The sequence below is a fragment of the Rana temporaria genome, chromosome 12 (assembly GCF_905171775.1).
Source record: "Rana temporaria chromosome 12, aRanTem1.1, whole genome shotgun sequence".
NCBI classification, from domain to species: domain Eukaryota; kingdom Metazoa; phylum Chordata; class Amphibia; order Anura; family Ranidae; genus Rana; species Rana temporaria.
The window spans coordinates 25,439,779-25,463,530 of NC_053500.1; the positions used below are offsets into that span (position 1 = coordinate 25,439,779).

At 46.6% G+C, this 23,752-nt stretch overlaps 1 protein-coding gene and 1 long non-coding RNA gene across 2 annotated transcripts in view; one reads left to right on the forward strand and one right to left on the reverse strand.

The window, feature by feature from the left end:
* JPH2 (junctophilin 2) overlaps positions 1-14,531 on the reverse strand; it is a 98,550-nt gene extending 84,019 nt beyond the window's left edge. The window contains 1 exon segment of the mRNA XM_040331204.1: positions 13,612-14,531. Within this exon segment, the coding sequence (XP_040187138.1) occupies positions 13,612-13,990 (379 nt within the window). The 5' untranslated portion in view covers positions 13,991-14,531.
* The window catches only part of LOC120919166, a 129,378-nt gene that overhangs the window by 97,529 nt on the left and 8,097 nt on the right, over positions 1-23,752 (forward strand). The window lies entirely within an intron of this gene.

The following is a 23,752-nucleotide window of genomic DNA, read 5'->3' on the forward strand; positions in this document are numbered from 1 at the left end:
AGCGTAAGAGCCTTACGCCTGTCGGATCTAATGGATATCTATGCGTAACTGATTCTATGAATCAGGCGCAGAGATACGACGGCCGGACTCAGAGATACGACGGCGTACCTCTTTTGAGAATCCGGGCCAATGAAGCTGCAAATGGATACAGGGAGGCTGCAGATGGGCACAGTGAGGCTACAAATGGGCACAGTGAGGCTGCAAATGGGCACAGTGAGGCTGCAAATGGGCACAGTAAGGCACAGTGAGGCTACAAATGGGCACAGTGAGGCTGCAAATGGACACAGTGAGGCTGGAAATGGGCACAGTAAGGCTGCAAATGGGCACAGTGAGGCTGCAAATGGACACAGCGAGGCTGGAAATGGGCACAGTAAGGCACAGTGAGGCTGCAAATGGGTACAGTGAAGCTGCAAATGGATACAGGGAGGCTGCAAATGGATACAGGGAGGCTGCAGATGGATACAGGGAGGCTGCAAATGGGCACAGTGAGGCTGCAAATGGACACAGCGAGGCTGGAAATGGGCACAGTAAGGCACAGTGAGGCTGCAAATGGGCACAGTGAGGCTGCAAATGGGCACAGTGAGGTGGCAAATGGACACAGCGAGGCTGGAAATGGGCACAGTAAGGCACAGTGAGGCTGCAAATGGGTACAGTGAAGCTGCAAATGGATACAGGGAGGCTGCAGATGGATACAGGGAGGCTGCAGATGGGCACAGTGAGGCTGCAGATGGGCACAGTGAGGCTGCAGATGGGCACAGTGAGGCTGCAGATGGGCACTGTTGACCCTCTTTTCCACTTACAGTAGCTGCTTTATTTCTCACCCCTAGGCTTATACTCAAGGCAATACGTTTTCCCAGTTTTTTTGTGGTAAAATTAGGTGGGTCGGCTTCTACTCAACTCGATTTTATACGGTAGTCATACAATCTCCTGAGATTTGCCAACCGCTGCAAATGGCAAGAGCCTACCCGACTAGATACAGTATAAAGTGAATGGATTCTTCAGGTGGGCCTTTGTATTACATAGATGTTGATAAATCTAGAGTACAATGAGATTGCACTGTGTGTGGGCAGATTACAGCTCCGGCCTCGCTGAGAATAAATCTCGCAGCCAACTGCATAGTGTTCCCTAGAGATGGATACTGCAGAGGGGTGTCTGCAGGTTCCATAACACATGTATGATCATCCAATACAAGCCCTATGTTTCTGTACATAATGTATGACACGTTTCTTTATGGACGGCTGTAAAGGGTTTTCAGCGAATGTTGATAACGATCCTGAAATCAGACGTGGATTGAAGCTGTGAAGTGTTTTCCTCCAGCTTCCACTTTCCACGCTTTGGTAACACCGCGGCGGCGCACCATAAACAACGCCCAGCGTGAGGCTGTACAATGCGCTGGCGGGCAGCTTTCTGTACCCTTTTAAGCGGCTGCAGCCTCCAGTACTGAAGACGGGCCAATTAGTGCGGAGAGAACAATGGGGCCTTCATTCTCTGCCGGCAGGCTCGCCTTCCTTATTCTGGAGACACACAAAGACTGTTGTCCCAAAGCTAGCTGAGGTCATAAGTCCAATCTCAGCCGGGGTCATGTCTGACCAGAATACCGCATTACAGCCTTTCTGCAGACGCGAATGTGGCCGGCATAATGATGAACACCATTATGTATTTATTAAAACATGCAGCTAGTGTAAGTATCTGAATCTGCCTTGATATAAGCCTGTACAGGAGCACCCAGGGAGAAGGAAGGGCTCCATGTGCATGTGTTGACAGGGAACATACTGGCAGGAGGAGAGAGCAGAGTGATGATGTCATTAATGTACTGTTGATGTTGAACAGTACATCTCTCCCCTCCATCCTGGACATTTTCCATACACGATGCTCCAGCAAAGCTACCAGAATCGTGAAGGATCCTACCCATCTCTACCACAGCAGTGGCGATGCATCCATAAGGGGCGCATGGGCGCCGTGCCCTCTCTCCTGGCACCACTCTATCACCATAGATAGGTTTTGGCATTGCATGAATCTAAGGTCGCAGCTGACACCCCCTATTCAGGTTCCGACCCCTTTTTTGGGGCGCCGGGCGCCTGAATTACAGTGGCGGGGGTGTGTTTTTTTGAAGTACCTGATTAAATTGATGGGCTCTAAAAGGCGCCCAAAAAGGTGAACAGTGGGCGCCATGCTGGGCGCTCGCTGTTTCCTCAGCGTTGTGTTAACAAAGCGAAGGAATTCACTTTGCTAACACTGAACCGCCTCTCAGCCAGTCAGGTGCTCGGGTCTGGTTACCTGTCACCTGATTGACTAAAACATCAGGCGCTGTGATTGGACGCCTGATAGAGAGGACAGAAGAAGATATCGAGAAGCGTGCAGCACACTGCCACTGACCCGCTGCAAGACAGATAAGTGCTGGGCGATGCACACTGGCAGCATTTGATGGGGTACAGTAGCTGCAATTGATGGGCGCACTGACAGTATTTGATGGCACAGTGGCTGCGTTTGATGGGCACAGTGGATGTGCTTGATGGGCACAGTGGCTGCGCTTGATGGGCACAGTGGCAGCGCTTGATGGGCACAGTGGCTGCAATTGATGGGCACAGTGGCTGCGCTTGATGGGCACAGTGGCTGCGCTTGATGTGCACAGTGGCTGCGCTTGATGGGCACAGTGGCTGCGCTTGATGGGCACAGTGGCTGCGTTTCATGGGCACAGATGTGACTGTGTTCGATGGGCACACTGGCGGCAATTGATGAGCACAGTAGCTGTGTTTGATGGGCACAGCGGTTGCAATTTTTTTTGCACTAGACACTTTTATAAACACTTACTGCTACAAAGACTTTTAGAAATATACAGTCTATGTGTAGTTACGTAGTTCCCAGATGTGTATAGGTTTATAATTTGTTTTATTTTTTGTACGTAGCTCGGTGGCCCTGTGAGATACGACATTTCATTCTACCGTATGTCCTCACATGTAGTAGAGTGACAATAAAGCTTGACTTGCAGTGTAGGTTGAAATGTTAAATGCTATGACTGCAAGACTAGCTGAACAGACTTACACATTTTTCTAGTATTTCCCAGCACTGGGGGGCGGGGTAAGTATCCCCCATGGGTCTCCAGCAGTAGGAGGTAATGGTCCCCAGTGGGCCTCCAGCAGTGAGAGGTAAGGGTCCCCAGTGTATCTTCATTCCTGAGAGGTAATGGTTCCCAATGGGTCTACTGCAGTGAGAAGTAAGGGTCCCCAGTAGGTCTCCTGCAGTGAGAAGTAAGGATTCCCAGTAGGTCTCCTGCAGTGAGAAGTAAGGGTCCCCAGTAGAAGTAAGGTTCCCCAATGGGTCTCCAGCAATGAGAATTAAGGGACCCCAGTAGGTCTCCTGCAGTGAGAAGTAAGGGTCCCCAGTGGATCTCCTGCAGTGAGAAGTAAGGGTCCCTAGTGGGTCTCCAGCAATGAGAAGTAAGGGTCCCCAGTAGAAGTAAGGGTCCCCAGTGGGTCTCCAGCAATGGGAAGCAAGGGTCCCCAGTGAGTCTCCTGCAGTGAGAAGTAAGGGTCCCCAGTAGAAGTAAGGTTTCCCAGTGGGTCTCCTGCAGTGAGAAGTAAGGGTCCCCAGTGGGTCTCCTGCAGTGAGAAGTAAGGGTCCCCAGTGGGTCTCCTACAGTGAGAAATAAGGGTCCCCAGTAGAAGTAAGGGTCCCCAGTAGAAGTAAGGGTCCCCAGTGGGTCTCCAGCAATGGGAAGTAAGGGTCCCCAGTGGGTCTCCTGCAGTGAGAAGTAAGGGTCCCCAGTAGAAGTAAGGTTTCCCAGTGGGTCTCCTGCAATGGGAAGTAAGGGTCCCCAGTGGGTCTCCTGCAGTGAGAAGTAAGGGTCCCCAGTGGGTCTCCTGCAGTGAGAAGTAAGGGTCCCCAGTGGGTCTCCTGCAGTGAGAAGTAAGGGTCCCCAGTGGGTCTCCTGCAGTGAGAAGTAAGGGTCCCCAGTGGGTCTCCTGCAGTGAAAAGTAAGGGTCCCCAGTGGGTCTCCTACAGTGATAAATAAGGGTCCCCAGTAGAAGTAAGGGTCCCCAGTGGGTCTCCAGCAATGAAAAGTAAGGGTCCCCAGTAGAAGTAAGGGTCCCCAGTGGGTCTCCAGCAATGAGAAGTAAGGGTCCCCAGTGGGAAGTAAGGGTCCCCAGTGGGAAGTAAGGGTCCCCAGTGGGAAGTAAGGGTCCCCAGTGGGAAGTAAGGGTCCCCAGTGAGAAGTAAGGGTCCCCAGTGAGAAGTAAGGGTCCCCAGTGAGAAGTAAGGGTCCCCAGTGGGTGTCCAGCACTTGTGAGTGTGGAGCCCTGCAAGGAATGAATTAAATACCAAGTGTATCTCTCCTCTGCTACACTGAATTGGCTCATTACTAATGATGTGCTTTGTGTCTGTGGTCATCACATGTACTGTATGCAGCACACTAATGGACAGAACATGCAGGAGCAGAACAGGGAAAAGTTCCCTTTGCATCATGGGTGTGATCAGACCTGCTGAGTTTTTATGTTCTTCCACCATGATACATTTCCACAGACAGTGCTGTGTAGTCCATGGTGGAGTGAAGATGTTGGGTGAAGTGCTGTGTAGTCCATGGTGGAGTGAAGATGTTGGGTGAAGTGCTGTGTAGTCCATGGTGGTATGAAGATGTTGGGTGAAGTGCTGTGTAGTCCATGGTGGTGTGAAGATGTTGGGTGAAGTGCTGTGTAGTCCATAGTGGTATGAAGATGTTGGGTGAAGTGCTGTGTAGTCCATGGTGGTGTGAAGATGTTGGGTGAAGTGCTGTGTAGTCCATGGTGGTGTGAAGATGTTGGGTGAAGTGCTGTGTAGTCCATGGTGGTGTGAAGATGTTGGGTGAAGTGCTGTGTAGTCCATGGTGGTGTGAAGATGTTGGGTGAAGTGCTGTGTAGTCCATGGTGGTGTGAAGATGTTGGGTGAAGTGCTGTGTAGTCCATGGTGGTGTGAAGATGTTGGGTGAAGTGCTGTGTAGTCCATGGTGGTGTGAAGATGTTGGGTGAAGTGCTGTGTAGTCCATGGTGGTATGAAGATGTTGGGTGAAGTGCTGTGTAGTCCATGGCGGTATGAAGATGTTGGGTGAAGTGCTGTGTAGTCCATGGCGGTGTGAAGATGTTGGGTGAAGTGCTGTGTAGTCCATGGTGGTGTGAAGATGTTGGGTGAAGTGCTGTGTAGTCCATGGTGGTGTGAAGATGTTGGGTGAAGTGCTGTGTAGTCCATGGTGAAGTGAAGATGTTGGGTGAAGTGCTGTGTAGTCCATGGTGAAGTGAAGATGTTGGGTGAAGTGCTGTGTAGTCCATGGTGGTGTGAATATGTTGGGTGAAGTGCTGTGTAGTCCATGGTGGTGTGAAGATGTTGGGTGAAGTGCTGTGTAGTCCATGGTGGAGTGAAGATGTTGGGTGAAGTGCTGTGTAGTCCATGGTGGTGTGAAGATGTTGGGTGAAGTGCTGTGTAGTCCATGGTGGTGTGAAGATGTTGGGTGAAGTGCTGTGTAGTCCATGGTGGAGTGAAGATGTTGGGTGAAGTGCTGTGTAGTCAATGGAGGTGTGAAGATGTTGGGTGAAGTGCTGTGTAGTCCATGGTGGAGTGAAGATGTTGGGTGAAGTGCTGTGTAGTCCATGGTGGTGTGAAGATGTTGGGTGAAGTGCTGTGTAGTCCATTGTGGTATGAAGATGTTGGGTGAAGTGCTGTGTAGTCCATGGTGGAGTGAAGATGTTGGGTGAAGTGCTGTGTAGTCCATGGTGGTGTGAAGATGTTGGGTGAAGTGCTGTGTAGTCCATGGTGGTGTGAAGATGTTGGGTGAAGTGCTGTGTAGTCCATGGTGGTGTGAAGATGTTGGGTGAAGTGCTGTGTAGTCCATGGTGGTATGAAGATGTTGGGTGAAGTACTGTGTAGTCCATGGCGGTATGAAGATGTTGGGTGAAGTGCTGTGTAGTCCATGGTGGTATGAAGATGTTGGGTGAAGTGCTGTGTAGTCCATGGTGGAGTGAAGATGTTGGGTGAAGTGCTGTGTAGTCCATGGTGGAGTGAAGATGTTGGGTGAAGTGCTGTGTAGTCCATGGTGGAGTGAAGATGTTGGGTGAAGTGCTGTGTAGTCCATGGTGGAGTGAAGATGTTGGGTGAAGTGCTGTGTAGTCCATGGTGGTGTGAAGATGTTGGGTGAAGTGCTGATGACCAATGACGGCCTTCACTCCCCACCCCCACATCTCAGTAGGATCTTGTCAGAATTATACTTGGTACTCCAGACGGCTCATTTTCCACCCCCCGGCTGTAACTCGGAGTGCTGGGAATGATATGCTACTGGAGACTCGGGGTAGAACGCTGACACGGCGTGTTCTCTTGAATAGACTGCGCTGTGATCTGATCCCTGGGATGATTGATCTGTAGAGCTCAGGGGAAATATGTCCTATTTATGTTTAATAATTCTCATCACCCGCTGTCATCCCACCCTAGGCTTATACTCGAGTCAATACATTTTCCCAGTTTTTTGTGGTAAAATGAGGTGCCTCGGCTTATATTCGGGTCGCCTTATACTCGAGTATATACGGTAAGAACAATGTGATTGCCTCATGAAATGTATTTCTTGCAAAAAAAATGTTAATGTAGTTGGAACTCCACTTTAAGGCAGTTCTGAAGGCAAAAGGGGGTCCAACCCGATACTAGCAAGGAGTACCTAATAAAGTGGCCTGTGAGTTTATATTATTCGAGACAAGTTTCCTTGATGAAATTGTATCTTTAATGCATGATCGGGTTGGCTTGATGCTTATCAGGAGCATAGCTGTGTCATCAGGCAGGTACCTGGAATCCATCACAAGTTACATAAATGTAAGCGGAGAGCCACATGTGAATATCATAAGCCACTTCTTTCTGAGTGTTTGCAGTGCAATTAACACATTTGTACCGGTAGTTGAATCCCTGGGACTCCTGATGTCTGATTGGTTGCTATGAGTTATCCCCCCAATTTTAACCAATCAGATTTACACATGTTATTGTAAGAATCCGGTTTCTCTGGGAAATGGCATCAATTTGACTTTGTAACTCTACGTTTCTGTAAATGTGGTCCTTGGGATTGCAGCCATGCATTCCTCTAGTCCCAGCAGTGTCGTCTTCGTATTGTAAGCCTCTCGGTGGTGACGCATCAAATTCATGTGGGAATAATGTGAACAGCTGTACGGTGAATGCCCCCCCATGGAACTATAGAAGGTGTCTGCTGTTTCTGGCTGGTCTGACACATTCTGACTGTAGGAATACATTGGGAGCAGAGGCGTTGCTAGGGGGGTGCGGGGGGTGCGGTTCGCACTGGGTGACACCCGCTAGAGGGGTGACACCATCCCGTTTTTTTTATTTTTTTTAGCTGACATGCCCAGCCTGCCCTGTGCAATCCCAGCCTGCCCTGTAACACCCCAGCGTGCTCTGTGCCACCCCAGCCTGCCCTGTACCACCCCAAACAGCCCTATACCACCCCAGCCTGCCCTGTACCACCCCAGCCTGCCCTGTACCACCCAGCCTGCCCTGTGCCACCACAGCCTGCCCTGTACCACCCCAAACTTTCCCATGCCACCCCAACTTGCCCTGTGCCACCCTAACTTGCCCTGTACCACCCCAATCTGCCCTATGCCACAATAACTTGCCCTATACCACCCAACCTGCCCAATGCCACCCTAACTTGCATTATACCACCCCAACCTGCCCTGTACCACCCTAACTTGCCCTATACCACCCCAACCTGCCCTATGCAACCCTAACTTTCCCTATACCACCCCAAACTACCCTATATCACCCCAACATGCCCTATACCACCTTAACCTGTCCTATACCACCCCACTACACCAACCTGCCACTATACCACTCTATACTACCCTAACCTGCCACTATACTGCCCTATACTATCATTTACAGGGGCTGGTTTGGGGTGCGCCCCGTGCCAGTGCGCTGCCTGCTTGGTGCTGGGCAGCCTACACAGAGGGGGGGTGACACCATGTTTTACCGCACCGGGTGACACCAACCCTAGTGACGCCACTGATTGGGAGCAGAAGAAAAGACTTATAACTGCGGGTGTATTTAGAGATCTTCCAGCTTCAGAGACGAGGGAAAGAAAAATGAATATTTGGTGATCTAAATGGCTCTGGGAAAAGTATTGATGTTGGCTGGAGTTTTCTTTTAAGAATCAATGCCTATTCTAAGGAAGTTGTATGAATCACCCACTGTGTAAAGAATGTATTTTCTGTCTTTTCCTGTTGTGCCCGTGGAGGCTCCAGAGCAAGTCTGCTTGGGAGGAAAAGTTGGCATGGAATGCTTCCATAGGCCAGCTTTCCCAACCAGGGTGCCACCTCGATTCGTCAGCTGTGTCATCTATAGACTTGGTAATGGACGCTGTACACATTGAATGCTGCCAGAAGTACACATTCACCCTGAGAGACACTGGCTGTGCCAAAGCCCACCTGTCTACTCACTTGCTGCCAACGGTCAGGGGAACTCTTGCATGCAGCACTGCGTATCATAGGAGAAGGGCTCTGGTTGGCTGCCAGATGGGTCAGCAGAAAGCCAAGAGCGCTGGTTGGAAAGATTGGTGCGGCGGTCAGTGCCCTTGTTGGTGAGGTTATTGAAAGTGGTGATGAGGGTGGTGCCAAATTGCCTGGCAATGAGTCAACTATAGATGCTTGTTAAAGCAATTGTCCACATGTATGGAAATGAAACTTGCCATATACATGCCAATTGCTAAAAATGATAGGTCAATGTGGGCTTCACATCTGGCAGTATAGAGCAGTTATGGATGGTGAACCTTGGCACCCCAGATGTTTTGGAACTACATTTCCCATGATGCTCCACTACACTGCAGAGGGCATGAGAATCATGGGAAATGTAGTTCCAAAACCTCTGGGGTGCCAAGGTTCACCATCACTGGTAAAGAGGATTCCTAGAGTCTAGTAATGGATCCCCTCCCATTGATGGTGGGTAACATTTATGTATTTTATAGTTTAGACTGGGGTGTGTATAGGACGCCAAGGATTTTACATTTTAGACTAGTTTTTGTACAAGAAGTCGAAGTATGGGTCCTGGACAATGGTATATTTCTCCACTGTTTGGGTTGTGGTCCCTTTTAAGGGGGATGGTGGGAACACATTATTAGTACTCAGGGGTTCTCACCCATAGAGGATGAGGGGTTCCAGGGCAGTCCGCTCGGGGAGGTGTGAACTAGGCTCTCTGGATGGGTAAATCCTCATTAGGGACCTGGAATTCTGAGACTCGGAGACACTTTGGGTGGAAAAGATCCTCCAAATCCTAATTACAGGGACTTTTGACCTGAAAGGATTAACCTGCCTGCAAGGAAGGCCTGAAAAGGAACAGGAAGGAGTCAGCACATTGTCCGTGAGATAAATAGAAATCGTTCACAGCTATCGGGCATTGTGGACTGTGTGGCGAGATATTTGGATTGCTGAGCTCCTACAAACTCGGTGGGACCCATGAAGTAGACGAGAACCCTAAAACCAAGTGTGGGACTGGTATACTGGCAGTGAGCCAATTATGTTGTCTTTTTTTATACCAGGCTTGTGGACGGTTTGCCCCATTTTTGCAGAAGGAGGCCGTTTTCTTTTTTTTCTTTTGTTTGTTCTGAGAGTACAATAAAGACGGTTTACTTACACGCAGCTGCCTGGTGATCCTGGACTCTCGGTATTACAGGTGCCTTGAGATTTTGCACAATTTTAAGAGGTGCCATGACTGAATAAAGGTAAAGAAATGCTACTCTATGGCAGTGAATAAAATACAAACACTTCCCAGTGGGTACTCTGCATGCTTCATGATCCCTTTGTACACATAGGGAAATAAGGAAAATGATGAAAACTAGATGGGAAATGTATTGGGTTGGTTTTGCATCTATGCGGTGTGGTGATGATCGGTGAAGCGAGCATTACCACAACACATAGCAATGTACTTAGGCCCGGATTCTCGTACGAGTTACGCCGGCGTATCTCCAGATACACCGTCGTAACTCTGAGTCCGAGCCGTCGTATCTATGTGCCTGATTCTTAGAATCAGTTACGCATATTTTTTTATTAGATCCGACCGGCGTAAGTCTCTTACGCCGTCGTATCTTAACTGCATATTTACGCTGGCCGCTAGGGGCGTGTACGCTGATTTATGCCTAGAAATATGTAAATCAGCTAGATACGCGAATTCACGAACGTACGCCCGGCCGACGCAGTACAGATACGCCATTTACGTTAGGCTTTTCCCGGCGTAAAGTTACCCCTGCTATATGAGGCGTACATGAGGCGTACCAATGTTAAGTATGGACGTCGTTCCCGCGTTGAATTTTGAATATTTTACGTCGTTTGCATAAGTCGTCCGTGAATTGGGCTGGTCGTAATTTACGTTCACGTCAAAACCAATACGTCCTTGTGGCGTATTTGGAGCAATGCACACTGGGATATGTCCACGGACGGTGCATGCGCCGCTCGTGAAAAATGTCAATCACGTCGGGTCATGGTTATTTTACATAAAACACGCCCCCCTGTTCCACATTTGAATTAGGCGGGCTTACGTCGACCGATTTACGCTACGCCGCCGCAACTTACGGAGCAAGTGCTTTGAGAATATGGCACTTGCCCGTCTAAGTTGCGGAGGCGTAACGTAAATCTGATACGTTACGCCCGCCTATAGATACGTCGCTGTACGAGAATCTGGTTCTATATTGTCAAAAGTATTGGGGCGCCTGCCTTTACGTGCACATTAACTTTAATGGTATCACTACTGCACATATACAACAAATGACTCCCCAGAGCAAAGATTGTCAGCTTGCAAGGTATAGTGGGGCCTCAATTGTGGTCCCTGACTTTACCAAGGGTCAACACACAATGTTCAGTATACACTATATTGTCAAAATTTTGAGACACCTGCCTCTACAAACACATGAACTTTAATGGCATCCCAGTCTTCATCCGCAGGGTTCAATATTGAGTTGGCCCACCCTTTTTAGCTTTAACAGCGTCAACTCTTCTGAGAAGGCCGTCCACAAGGTTTAGGAGTGTGTCTATGGGAATGTTGGACTATTCTACTAGAAGCTCATTTGTAAGGTCAGGTACTCTCATTCATCCCAAAGGTGTTCTATCGGGTTAAGGTAAGGCTGGGTTCACACTACGGTTTTCTCGTCCGTCAGCCGCATACGATTTCAGTATTGAAAACGTACGGGCACGGACGGGAAAACGTAGAGATAGAGAATGCATTGCAAATCGTATGCACTCGGATGCATCCGGGTGCGTCCGATTTGCTGGCAAAACGTTTTTTAAACGTACGCAAAACCGTGTTCAACCACGGTTTTGCGGTCGTTTTTAAAACAGTATGGCAACCGCATACGTTTTCCTTTAACATTAATGTTAATGGAAAACGCACATATGTGCGGTGCCATACGTTCCCGTCCGTTTCAGCCGCATACGTTTTTTCATATAAATCGTATGCGGCTGACGGACGGGAAAACCGTAGTGTGAACCCAGCCTAAGGACTCAAAAAATTGTGTATTGTGTGTTGGCCCTTGGTAAAGTCAGGGACCACAATTGAGGCCCCACTATACCTTGCAAGCTGACAATCTTTGCTCTGGGGAGTCATTTGTTGGAGCTTTATTACTGGTCACCTAACTTTTTTGCTAACTAATATTATTTTTTTTTTTTTTTTTTTTAAACAAATATTTTTGGTTACAAAAATGATAGACCTGGTACATATTTAGACATGATTTTTCTCAATAAGAACTGAATAAATAAGTCCCATGAAAGCTCTACTATGCAGTGGGTCAGGTGCAGTCTGTATAAAGCGATTTATAATCTTATTAATGCTGTGAATTATCAAGGTTTACTACATAGGCGTGCGCACAGGGTGTGCCAGGTGTGCCTGGACACACCCTAATTTCCCTGTGTGGCACAGATTCAAGCTGTTAAACATTGTGATATTTCAGCAAAGGCCCCCCAAACGGCTCCTAAATTAAAAAAAAATACAAAAAATTGTAAAAAAATAATAAAAAAAATAAAATGGTAAAAATAAAAACTACTGACACCAAAAAAGTGTAAAAAAATAATAAAAAATAGATAAATTGTAAAAAAAAAATACAAAAAAAATTGTAAAAAAATAATAAAAAATAAAATGGTAAAAATAAAAACTACTGACACCAAAAAAGTGTAAAAAAATAATAAAAAATGGATAAATTGTAAAAAAAAAATATTAAAAAAAAATTTGTAAAAAAATAATAAAAATAAAATAATAAAAACTACTGACACCATCCACTGCCCTAGTGACACGGTCAGTATATATATACATTCATGTGTTTGAGCTTTGATGTGCACACCCTAATGCAATAGGCTGTGCACACCTACAGTTTACTATAATTTGTGTAACATTATTTTTGAATTTTAAAAAAAATCAATGGATTTTGGGGCCAGAGCCCTCTTATTCTGCCCATCTTTCGTCTTTCAAGAAACAAATTGGGGCACCAAATCCACCCACAATTAGAAATGAATTTGTTTCAGTAGGCAAAGGCACGAGGAGCCGTGAGTAGTGTATTTTTATTTACCTCCCACGATTATCGAGCCTTAAATTTAATACAGTGTTTTATTTTACTGCTTATCCCACAACTTGCTCTCCACTGGATCATGGGAACCAACATAGGCGTGCACCAGGTGTGCCTGGGCACACCCTAATCACCCTGTGTGGCAGATTCCAGCTGTTAAACCTCTGATATTTCTGTAAAGCCCCCTAACGGCTCCTAAATTAAAAAATAAAAAATACAAAAAAAATTGTAAAAAAAGAATCAAAAATAGATAAATTGTAAAAAAAAATAATAAAAAAAAATTGTAAAAAAATAATAAAAATAAAATAATAAAAACTACTGACACCATCCACTGCCCTAGTGACACTGTCAGTGTATATATATATATATACATTCATGTGTGTGAGCTTTGATGTGCACACCCTAATGCAATAGGCTGTGCACACCTACGGTTTACCATAATTTGTGCCATGAGTAGTGTATTTTTATTTGCCTCCCACGATTATCGAGCCTTAAATTGAATACAGGGTTTTATTTCACTGAAGGAACATGGCAGAGTGGCCTACATGCTCCTCACTGGATCATGGGCACCAACATAGGCGTGCACACAGGGTGTGCCAGGAGTGCCTGGGCACACCCTAATCACCCTGTGTGGCACAGATCATCCCTGTTTAAACCTGATATTTCACCACAGCCCCCTAACGGGCTTCCTACAAAATTTGTAAAAAGAAAACTGTAAAAACAATAAAATAATAAAAATAAAAACTACTGACACCGTAAGTATATATACACACATGCACACACACACACACACACACATATGTGTTTTGGCTTTGAGGTGCACACCCTAATGCCATAGGCAGTGCACACCTATGGGCACCAACCTTAGATTGTAAGCTCCTTGAGTGCAGGGACTGATGTGAATGTACAAAATATATGTAAAGCGCTGCGTAAATTGACGGCGCTATATAAGTACCTGTAATTAATAATTAATTAATAAGACTTAATAATAATAAGAATTAATAAGACTTAATACCTACAAATGCTACACACCACAACCATCTATAAATTCATACCTCCATCTGCATACGTTTCAGTACCATATCCATCTTGTAGGCCACTCTGCCATGTTCCTTCGTACCTTGCCCCGCTGGTCATACTTTGCCGGACGCCATACCTTCCTTTAAATCCATGAGTCCATTCACCTTTGTACACCCAGTGTCCTTTGGTTTCCACTCCCAAGCCATGTCTTTTGCCTTGCGACCAATATCCTTCGTACATATTACCGCTTGGCCAGGTGTAGATGCCTACCACCTCGAAGCCGTAATTCCAGGACCCCGAATATTCTCCTTGGCCCCTCGGTCCTGTGCAGATGCCATGCCCATGGGCTTTACCACCTTCCCACCCCCCACAGTAGGCGCCTCCATCGTCGAAGTCGAAGCGACCTCCGCTCATGCTGACTTGAAATGCAAAAAAGAAAAGAAAAAAAAACTGAAAAATTTCAGAGAAATGGGAGAAAAAGTTTTCAAAATTTTGAAAAAATTGGTAATTTTTAGACGGGTTTATCTAAAAAAAAAAAAAAAAGTAATAATAATTAAATTTAGATTGAACGCTTAACTGTCTCATGGATATTGCGCAGTGGCACTAAGCTTTTAATTGGGTAAAAAAAGAATTTTGCGCGGGGTTGGCGGGCTTGAAGCCAATGCTAGTTCTCACGGTGCAGAGAGGGTTAATCTGATTGGATCTCTTCGGCCTGGGTCGTGTCACAGTTAGGAAAGGGTTAACTTGCTCCGCAGCCTGTCCTTGCATTATTTGGCTCTTCTTGTTCATGATATCATTTCGGTGGTCCTAGATTTTTTTTTTTTTTTTTTTTTAACCCCCCACCCAGAAAAAATGGACTCGCTCCCCCCTTGTCTCTCTCTGTGTCCGGGCGAGACAGCAGAGTAGAGTCCCAGGCACCACAGCCTGCGAGTGCGGGAGAGGAGTGAATGTTAAAACAGACCTAACAAGGGTATTGCATCCCAGCTGTTCCAAAAATATAGCCCAATCCCTGCTCTGCTCAATGGCTACTTCTCACAGCAAGTACAGAGAGAGAAAAAAACTTCACTAGTAGAGAGGGACGGACTGATCGCAAAAGAAGACCGACTTAAAAATAGATCTTGTGGACGACTGGGGAATATTTGTTCGTGTCGTAGGGGCACTGCTGTTTTATTGCCCATTATTCTGCCATGGGTGGTTTGAGCGTGGCAAAAGAGGCACCTAAACCAATCGATGCCTCTATGCAATATTGCATCATTTTATTTTTTTATATTAGTAGTAACAAAAATAAAATAATATTTTATAGTATTTTTTTTATTTATTTTTTATAAATAGCCCAAACCTTTTTAATTTTTTTTTTTTTTTTTGAAGGTTTGGATAAAAGTAGAGAATATCCCAATCGGTTCATTTGTGTCTTGTAGAGATTTCCTTTAAAGCGGTAAAATGCTGTTTTTACCCTTAGATTGATGCTCATTTTGTCTAGGGGAATTGGCTAGTTGTTTTAAAATCCGAGCAGTACTTACCGTTGTAGAGGGCGATCTTCTTCGCCGCTTCCGGGTATGGGCTGCGGGACTGGGCATTCCTTCTTGATTGACAGTCTTCCGAAAGGCTTCCGACGGTCGCATCCATCACGTCACGATTTTCCGAAAGTAGCCGAACGTCGGTGCGCAGGCGCAGTATAGAGCCGCACCGACGTTCGGCTTCTTTCGGCTACTCGTGACGCGATGGATGCGACCGTCGGAAGCCTCTCGGAAGACTGTCAATCAAGAAGGAACGCCCGCTCCCGAAGACCCATACCCGGAAGTGGCGGAGAAGATCGCCCTCTACAACAGTAAGTAATGCTCGGATTTTAAAACAACTAGCCGATTCCCCTAGACTAAATGAGCAGGAATCTAAGGGTAAAAACAGCATTTATGGGTGAACTCCCGCTTTAAAATACAACAGAAAATAAAAGGAAAGTTCTATAAAACGAGATGAAATCCCTTTAATGAACATTTATTATACCAATTCTTCGATGTGATGGCTGTATTTGTTTTCTTTTCTTTTTTTTTAACCACTTTAGCTCTGGAAGATTTGCCCCACCTTATGACCAGGCCATTTTTTGCGATATGGCACTGCGTTCATTTTTTTATTTTATTAAATAAATCTGTTTATTGCCTTTTTTTTAACACTTAAAAAAAACAAAAAACATCCACATTGATGGGCCCTCGCAGGGGTCATCTTTCGTAAAAAAAATTACAAATACATTACCAGCCCCGGACCATTTTGGTGGTCAAAGACCGGGCCACTTTTTGCGATTCGGCACTGCGTCGCTTTAACTGACAATTGCGCGGTCGTGCGACTTGTTTTCCAAAAAAAAAATTGTCTTTTTTTCCCCACAAATAGAGCTTTCTTTTGGTGGTATTTGATCACCTCTGCGGTTTTTAGTTTTTGCGCTATAAACAAAAATAGAGCGACAATTTTGAAAAAAAATTCAATATTTTTTACTTTTTGCTATAATAAATATCCCCCAAAAATATATAAAAAATACTTTTTTTTTTGTCCACAGTTTAGGCCAATACATATTCTTCAACACATGATAAAAATCCCAAAAAACATTTATTGATTGGTTTGCGCAAAAGTTATAGCTTTTACAAAAATAGGGGACTGTTTTATGGCATTTTTATTAATATTTTTTTTTTTTACTAGTTATGGCAGCAATCAGCGATTTTTATCGGGACTGCGACATTACGGTGGACGCATCGGACACTTTTGACACCATTTTGGGACCATTGTCATTTTTACAGCGATCAGTCCTATAAAAATGCATGGATTGTAAAAATGACACTGGCGGTGAAGGGGTTAACCACTAGGTGGCGCTGCAGGGGTTAAGTGTTCCCTAGGAAGTTCTTCTTATTAGGGGGCGTGGCTACACGTGAAACGTCACTGATGACCGTTCCCAATCACAGGGAACAGTAATCAGTGACAGTGTCACTAGGCAGAATAGGGGAATGCCTTGTTTACAAATGGCATTCCCCTGTTCTGCCCTTGCCGACAGCAATCGCAGGACTCCCAGGAACATCGAGTTCCCAGGACCCGCGGCCGCACTCACGAGGCACGCAGCGGCAAATTTAAAGGGACCTATCTGTACGCCAATCTGCCTGCCCGTGCCATGTTGTCGATGCAAATAGTCGTGCGGCGGTCGGCAAGTGGTTAAAGATATAACATTGCTCCGATCACACAATGACAACATCAAAAGAAAGTTTTCTGGCAGCACTGCGTTATTTTAACTGACCATTGCGTGGTTGTGCGACGCTGTACCCAAATAAAATGTATGTCCTCTTTTCCCACAAATAGAGCTTTCTTTTGATGGTATTTGATTGATCACATCTGCGGTTTTTATTTTTTGCGCTATAAACAAAAAACGAGCGTCAATTTTGAAAAAAACACTATCTTTTACTTTTTGCTATAATAAAAATATCACAATTAGAAAAAAAAGCCCGCTGGCCACGCGCTTTGGGTTCCCCGCTGTGCAGCGCTCCTCCGGCGGCTCTCCTGGGCGTAGCTGTATATGTACGGGATTCCGCCCAGGAGAGACATTCTGCCACAGTAAATCTGCATGAGCCAGTCGGGAACCTGTTAAAAAAAAAAAAAAAACATCCTTTTTTTTCCCCCCCACAAATAGAGCTTTCTTTTGGTTGTATTTGATCGCCTGTGCAGTTTTTATTTTTTGCACTATAAACAACAAAAAAATCGGATTTCTTGAAAAAAAAAAAGCAATATTTTTTACTTTTTGCTATAATAAATATCCCCCCAAAAATATATAAAAAAAAACTATGTTTGTGTCTCAGTTTAGGTCAATACGTATTCTTCTACATATTTTTGGTAAAAAAAAATCATAATAACCGTTTGATTGGTTTGCGCAAAAGTTATAGCGCCTAAAAAATAGGGGATAGATTTATGGCATTTTTATTAATATTTCTTTTTTTTACTAGCAATGGTGGTGATTAGTGATTTTTATCATGACTGCGACATTATGGCGGACACATCGGACACTTTTGACGCTATTTTGGGACCATTGTCAGTGCTATAAAAATACACCGATAACTGTGTAAATGACACTGGCAGGGAAGGGGTTAACCAATAGGAGGCGAGGAAGGGGTTAAGTGTGTCCTAGGGAGTGATTTCAACTGTGAGGGGGGGCTGGGCTACCAGTGACATGACAGTGATCACTGCTCCCGATGACAGGGAGCAGTAGATCACTGTCCTGTCACAAGGCAGAACAGGGAATGCCTTGATTACACAGGCATCTCCCCGTTCTGACGCTCCGCGACAAGATCGTGGGACACCGGCAGACAGAGACCACGGGTACGCTCACCGAGCTCGCGGCAGGGGCGCGTGCACGGCGGCAAATTTAAAGGGACTACAGGTACGTCCCTTTGCGCAGCCGTGCCATTCTGCTGACGTAAATGTTCGTGCGGCGGTCGGCAAGTGGTTAAAAGAACCTGACCTACCAGAAACATGGCAATTGCCATTGTAAGTACTGAAGACAGAAGGTTATCATGACATAGTTAGGTTGAAAAAAGACACAAGTCCATCCAGTTCAAACATAAAAATAAAATAAAATATCGTACAATCCCATATACACAATCCTATACCCACAGTTGATCCAGAGGAAGGCAAAAAAAAAACAGCAAAGCATGATCCAATTTGCTACAGCAGGGGAACAAATTTCTTCCTGATCCCCCGAGAGGCAATCGGATTTTCCCCGAATCAACTTTACCTACAAATCTTAGTACTCAGTTATATTCTGTACATTTAGGAAAGAATCCAGACCTTTCTTAAAGAAATCTACTGAGCTGGCCAGAACCACCTCTGCAGGGAGTCTATTCCACATTTTCACAGCTCTTACTGTGAAGAAACCTTTCCGTATTTGGAGATTAATTTTTTTTCCCTCTAGATGTAAAGAGTGCCCCCTTGTCCTCTGTGATGACTATAAAGTGAATAACTCAACACCAAGTTCACTATATGGACCCCTTATGTACATGTTGATCATATCCCCCCTTATTTTCCTCTTCTCATGAGTGAATAAATTCAGTTCTTCTAATCTTTCCTCATAGCTGAGCTCCTCCATGCCTCTTATCAGTTTGGTTGCCCTTCTCTGCACTTTCTCCAGTTCCCCGATATCCTTTTTGAGAATTTGAGAACTTAGTTTTGTGATGACGGTCACATAACTAACATTTGCAATGGCCACCTCCATGTGCCTTCCTGGAAAAGTTCATTTTAAATCTCCTTTTCCCAAAATGGATCCAGCGGATCTGGTCGTGGTATTGTGACTCGGGAACGGGTGACAAGTTCACTGTAATTCCTAGTAAACCATTCACAGAACATCTACCGCTATTTATACGAACATATTTTTAGTGTTATTTTTATGAAATGAGATTCTTGAAATAGAAAAGTAATGATTCACTGCGCCCGCTGCTCTATTAATTCTCCTGGAGAAAGCGTTGTAGAAAATAAACTGTTTATGGTCTTCTGGTTTTGGAAGGAGAAGATAGCACCACGGGGAATCATGGAGCTGCAAGCTGTGATGAGTTCGGAGACTCGAAGATCGGGGCCTTGGAATGCCTACAAGGAATAGATAGATACAGTGCCACTGTTTATCAAAGGTATGCACACCAGCTGAGCATAAAATCCAGTATTTATGTTATATGGGTAAAAATTTCATTTTTAAATCAATGATTTGTATTTATTTTTTTGAGTTGCCATTAAAGTCTCCATCTGTACATTGGGGGGTACTTTTAAGGACAAAACCCAAGGACAAAACTGAATTTGCAGCCACTACTGTGCCCCATCAATTGCCACTACTGTGCCCCATCAATTGCCACTACTGTGCCCCATCAAACGCAGCCACTACTGTGCCCCATCAAACGCAGCCACTACTGTGCCCCATCAAACGCAGCCACTACTGTGCCCCATCAAACGCAGCCACTACTGTGCCCCATCAAACGCAGCCACTACTGTGCCCCATCAAACGCAGCCAGTGTGCATATCAATTGCCACTATTGTGCCCCATCAAACGCAGCCACTGTGCCCATCAAACACAGCCACTGTGCCCATCAAACACAGCCACTGTGCCCATCAAACACAGCCACTGTGCCCATCAAACACAGCCACTGTGCCCATCAAACACAGCCACTGTGCCCATCAAACACAGCCACTGTGCCCATCAAACACAGCCACTGTGCCCATCAAACACAGCCACTGTGCATATCAATTGCCACTACTGTGCCCCATCAAATGCAGCCACTGTGCCCCATCAAATGCAGCCACTGTGCCCCATCAAATGCAGCCACTGTGCCCCATCAATTGCTGCCAGTGTGCATATCAATTGCCACTACTGTGCCCCATCAAACGCAGCCACTGTGCCCCATCAAACGCAGCCACTGTGCCCCATCAAACGCAGCCACTGTGCCCCATCAAACGCAGCCACTGTGCCCCATCAAACGCAGCCACTGTGCCCCATCAAACGCAGCCACTGTGCCCCATCAAACGCAGCCACTGTGCCCCATCAAACGCAGCCACTGTGCCCCATCAAACGCAGCCACTGTGCCCCATCAAACGCAGCCACTGTGCCCCATCAAACGCAGCCACTGTGCCCCATCAAACGCAGCCACTGTGCCCCATCAAACGCAGCCACTGTGCCCCATCAAACGCAGCCACTGTGCCCCATCAAACGCAGCCACTGTGCCCCATCAAACGCAGCCACTGTGCCCCATCAAACGCAGCCACTGTGCCCCATCAAACGCAGCCACTGTGCCCCATCAAACGCAGCCACTGTGCCCCATCAAACGCAGCCACTGTGCCCCATCAAACGCAGCCACTGTGCCCCATCAAACGCAGCCACTGTGCCCCATCAAACGCAGCCACTGTGCCCCATCAAACGCAGCCACTGTGCCCCATCAAACGCAGCCACTGTGCCCCATCAAACGCAGCCACTGTGCCCCATCAAACGCAGCCACTGTGCCCCATCAAACGCAGCCACTGTGCCCCATCAAACGCAGCCACTGTGCCCCATCAAACGCAGCCACTGTGCCCCATCAAACGCAGCCACTGTGCCCCATCAAACGCAGCCACTGTGCCCCATCAAACACAGCCACTGTGCCCATCAAACACAGCCACTGTGCCCATCAAACACAGCCACTGTGCCCATCAAACACAGCCACTGTGCCCATCAAACACAGCCACTGTACCCATCAAACACAGCCACTGTACCCATCAAACACAGCCACTGTACCCATCAAACACAGCCACTGTACCCATCAATTGCTGCCCGTGTGCATATCAAATGCAGCCACTGTGCCCCATCAAATGCAGCCACTGTGCCCCATCAAATGCAGCCACTGTGCCCCATCAAATGCAGCCACTGTGCCCCATCAAATGCAGCCACTGTGCCCCATCAAATGCAGCCACTGTGCCCCATCAAATGCAGCCACTGTGCCCCATCAAATGCAGCCACTGTGCCCCATCAAATGCAGCCACTGTGCCCCATCAAACGCAGCCACTGTGCCCATCAAACACAGCCACTGTGCCCATCAAACACAGCCACTGTGCCCATCAAACACAGCCACTGTGCCCATCAAACACAGCCACTGTGCCCATCAATTGCTGCCAGTGTGCATATCAATTGCCACTACTGTGCCCCATCAAATGCAGCCACTGTGCCCATCAAACACAGCCACTGTACCCATCAATTGCTGCCAGTGTGCATATCAAATGCAGCCACTGTGCCCCATCAAATGCAGCCACTGTGCCCCATCAAATGCAGCCACTGTGCCCCATCAAATGCAGCCACTGTGCCCCATCAAATGCAGCCACTGTGCCCCATCAAATGCAGCCACTGTGCCCCATCAAATGCAGCCACTGTGCCCCATCAAATGCAGCCACTGTGCCCCATCAAATGCAGCCACTGTGCCCCATCAAATGCAGCCACTGTGCCCCATCAAATGCAGCCACTGTGCCCCATCAAATGCAGCCACTGTGCCCCATCAAATGCAGCCACTGTGCCCATCAAATGCAGCCACTGTGCCCCATCAAATGCAGCCACTGTGCCCCATCAAATGCAGCCACTGTGCCCATCAAATGCAGCCACTGTGCCCATCAAATGCAGCCACTGTGCCCATCAAACGCTGCCAGTGTGCATAACAATTGCCACTATTGTGCCCCATCAAATGCAGCCACTGTGCCCATCAAACACAGCTACTGTGCCCATCAAACGCAGCCACTGTACCCATCAATTGCTGCAAGCGTGGCCATCAATTGCCACTACTGTGCCCCATCAAATGCTGCCAGTGTGCATCACCCAGCACTTGCCTGTCTCCCAACAGGACACGGTGGTGTCCTCCACGCTCCTCGATGTCTTCTCCCATCCTCTATCAGGCGTCGTTTCAGCCAATCAGGTAACAGACCCGAGCACCTGATTGGCTGAGAGGCGGTTCAGTGTTGGCAAAGCAAATCCCTTTGCTTTCCTAACACTAACACAGTGGCGACCATAGACAGATTCATGGAATCTATCTATGGTGATAGAGTGGTGCCAGGAGAGAGGAGGTGGCGCCCATGTGCCCCTTATGGATGCACCGCCACTGCCTCTACGCCTCCTGGCAATGGAGAAGAGGAGGGTGGTCCCTCCGGACATAACCCTCCTCCCTGCAGCATGCAGCCTTAGTTTGTAACAAGCAGTACAAACCTAAAAAGGAGGGGTTGGAGCTTTGTCCGTCCATGGACTCAGAGAAAAGGATTTTACGGTGAGTACAAAAAATCCTATTTTCTCTTATCGTCCATGGACGGACACAGCCTTCTCAAGTCTTGACAAGTGGGACGTCCCCAAGCAGTGTCAAAAAACGAGGGGTGGGAACAGTATCAGTAAAAACAAACAACTTCACCCCAAACAGGCAGAGCTTCTCAACGGAGGAGGTGCAACTTTAAACAGCCGCCTGCAAAACCTTGCGGCCGAAGGAAGCATCAGGAGATGCACTCACATCAACCTTGTAAAATTTGGAAAATGTGAACGGACGACCAAGTCGCCGCCTTGCACACCTGTGAGACAGATGCTAGATGTCGGAAAGCCCAGGAAGCCCCAATTGCCCTGGTCGAATGTGCCGTGACCGAAAAGGGGGGGGCGCCCGCTCCTTGAGAGCATAGGCCTGTATGACAGTCTGCCTGATCCAGGAGAAATGGTGGCCGACAAGACCGCCAGGCCCTTTTGTGGATCAGACACCGACACAAAAAGTGAGTCAGACCTCTGAAACTGAGCCGTAGCAGACAGGTACACCCGCAGAGTGCGTACCATGTCTAAGGAATAAAGTGCATCCTCCCTAGGATGCGCCGGCCAAGGACACAATGATGGAAGTACAATGTCCTCATTAAGGTGAAAAAACTAAACCACCATGGGAAGAAAGGAAGGTTGCGGGCGTAACAACGCCTTATCCTTATGGAGGACCAAGTATGGCGACTTGCAAGACGAGGCCGCCAACTCAGAAACACGTCTGACAGAAGTAATGGCCACCAAAAAGGCCACCTTCTGAGATAGTGTCAAGAGAGGAATCTCTCTGATGTTTTCAAAGGGAGGGTTCTGAAGAACCGAGAGCACCAGATTCAAATCCCATGGGGGAAGAGGTGGTTTAAGAGGGGGAAGTACATGACGAACCCCCTGCACAAAGGTACCCACCAGAGAATGAGCTGCCAGAGGCCGCTGAAAGAACACAGCTAAGGCTGAAATCTGTCCCGTAATGGTGCTTAAGGCAAAAATATATTATATATATATATATATATATATATATATATTATATATATATATATATATATATATATATATTAAAAAAGAAAGGGGGGGGTTGCCATCTGGTGGCCCTGGGGACCTCCGGGCTCTTTGATAAAAAAAAAATATCAAAAAAGTTAAAAAAAAGTTTTTTTTATAAAAAAATGTTTTTATCCCCTGCCATCCAGGGCCCTGGGCTCTTTAATAAAAAGAAAAAAGGAAAGAAAATAAAAAAATATATATTTTTTTATAAAATATAAAAAAGGGGGGGGTTGCCATCCGGGGCCCTGGGGACCTCTGGGCCCTTTAATAAAAACCAAAAAATATATATAACAAATTTATTTTTATATTTTTTTATTTTTATCCCAGTGTTTCTTAACTCC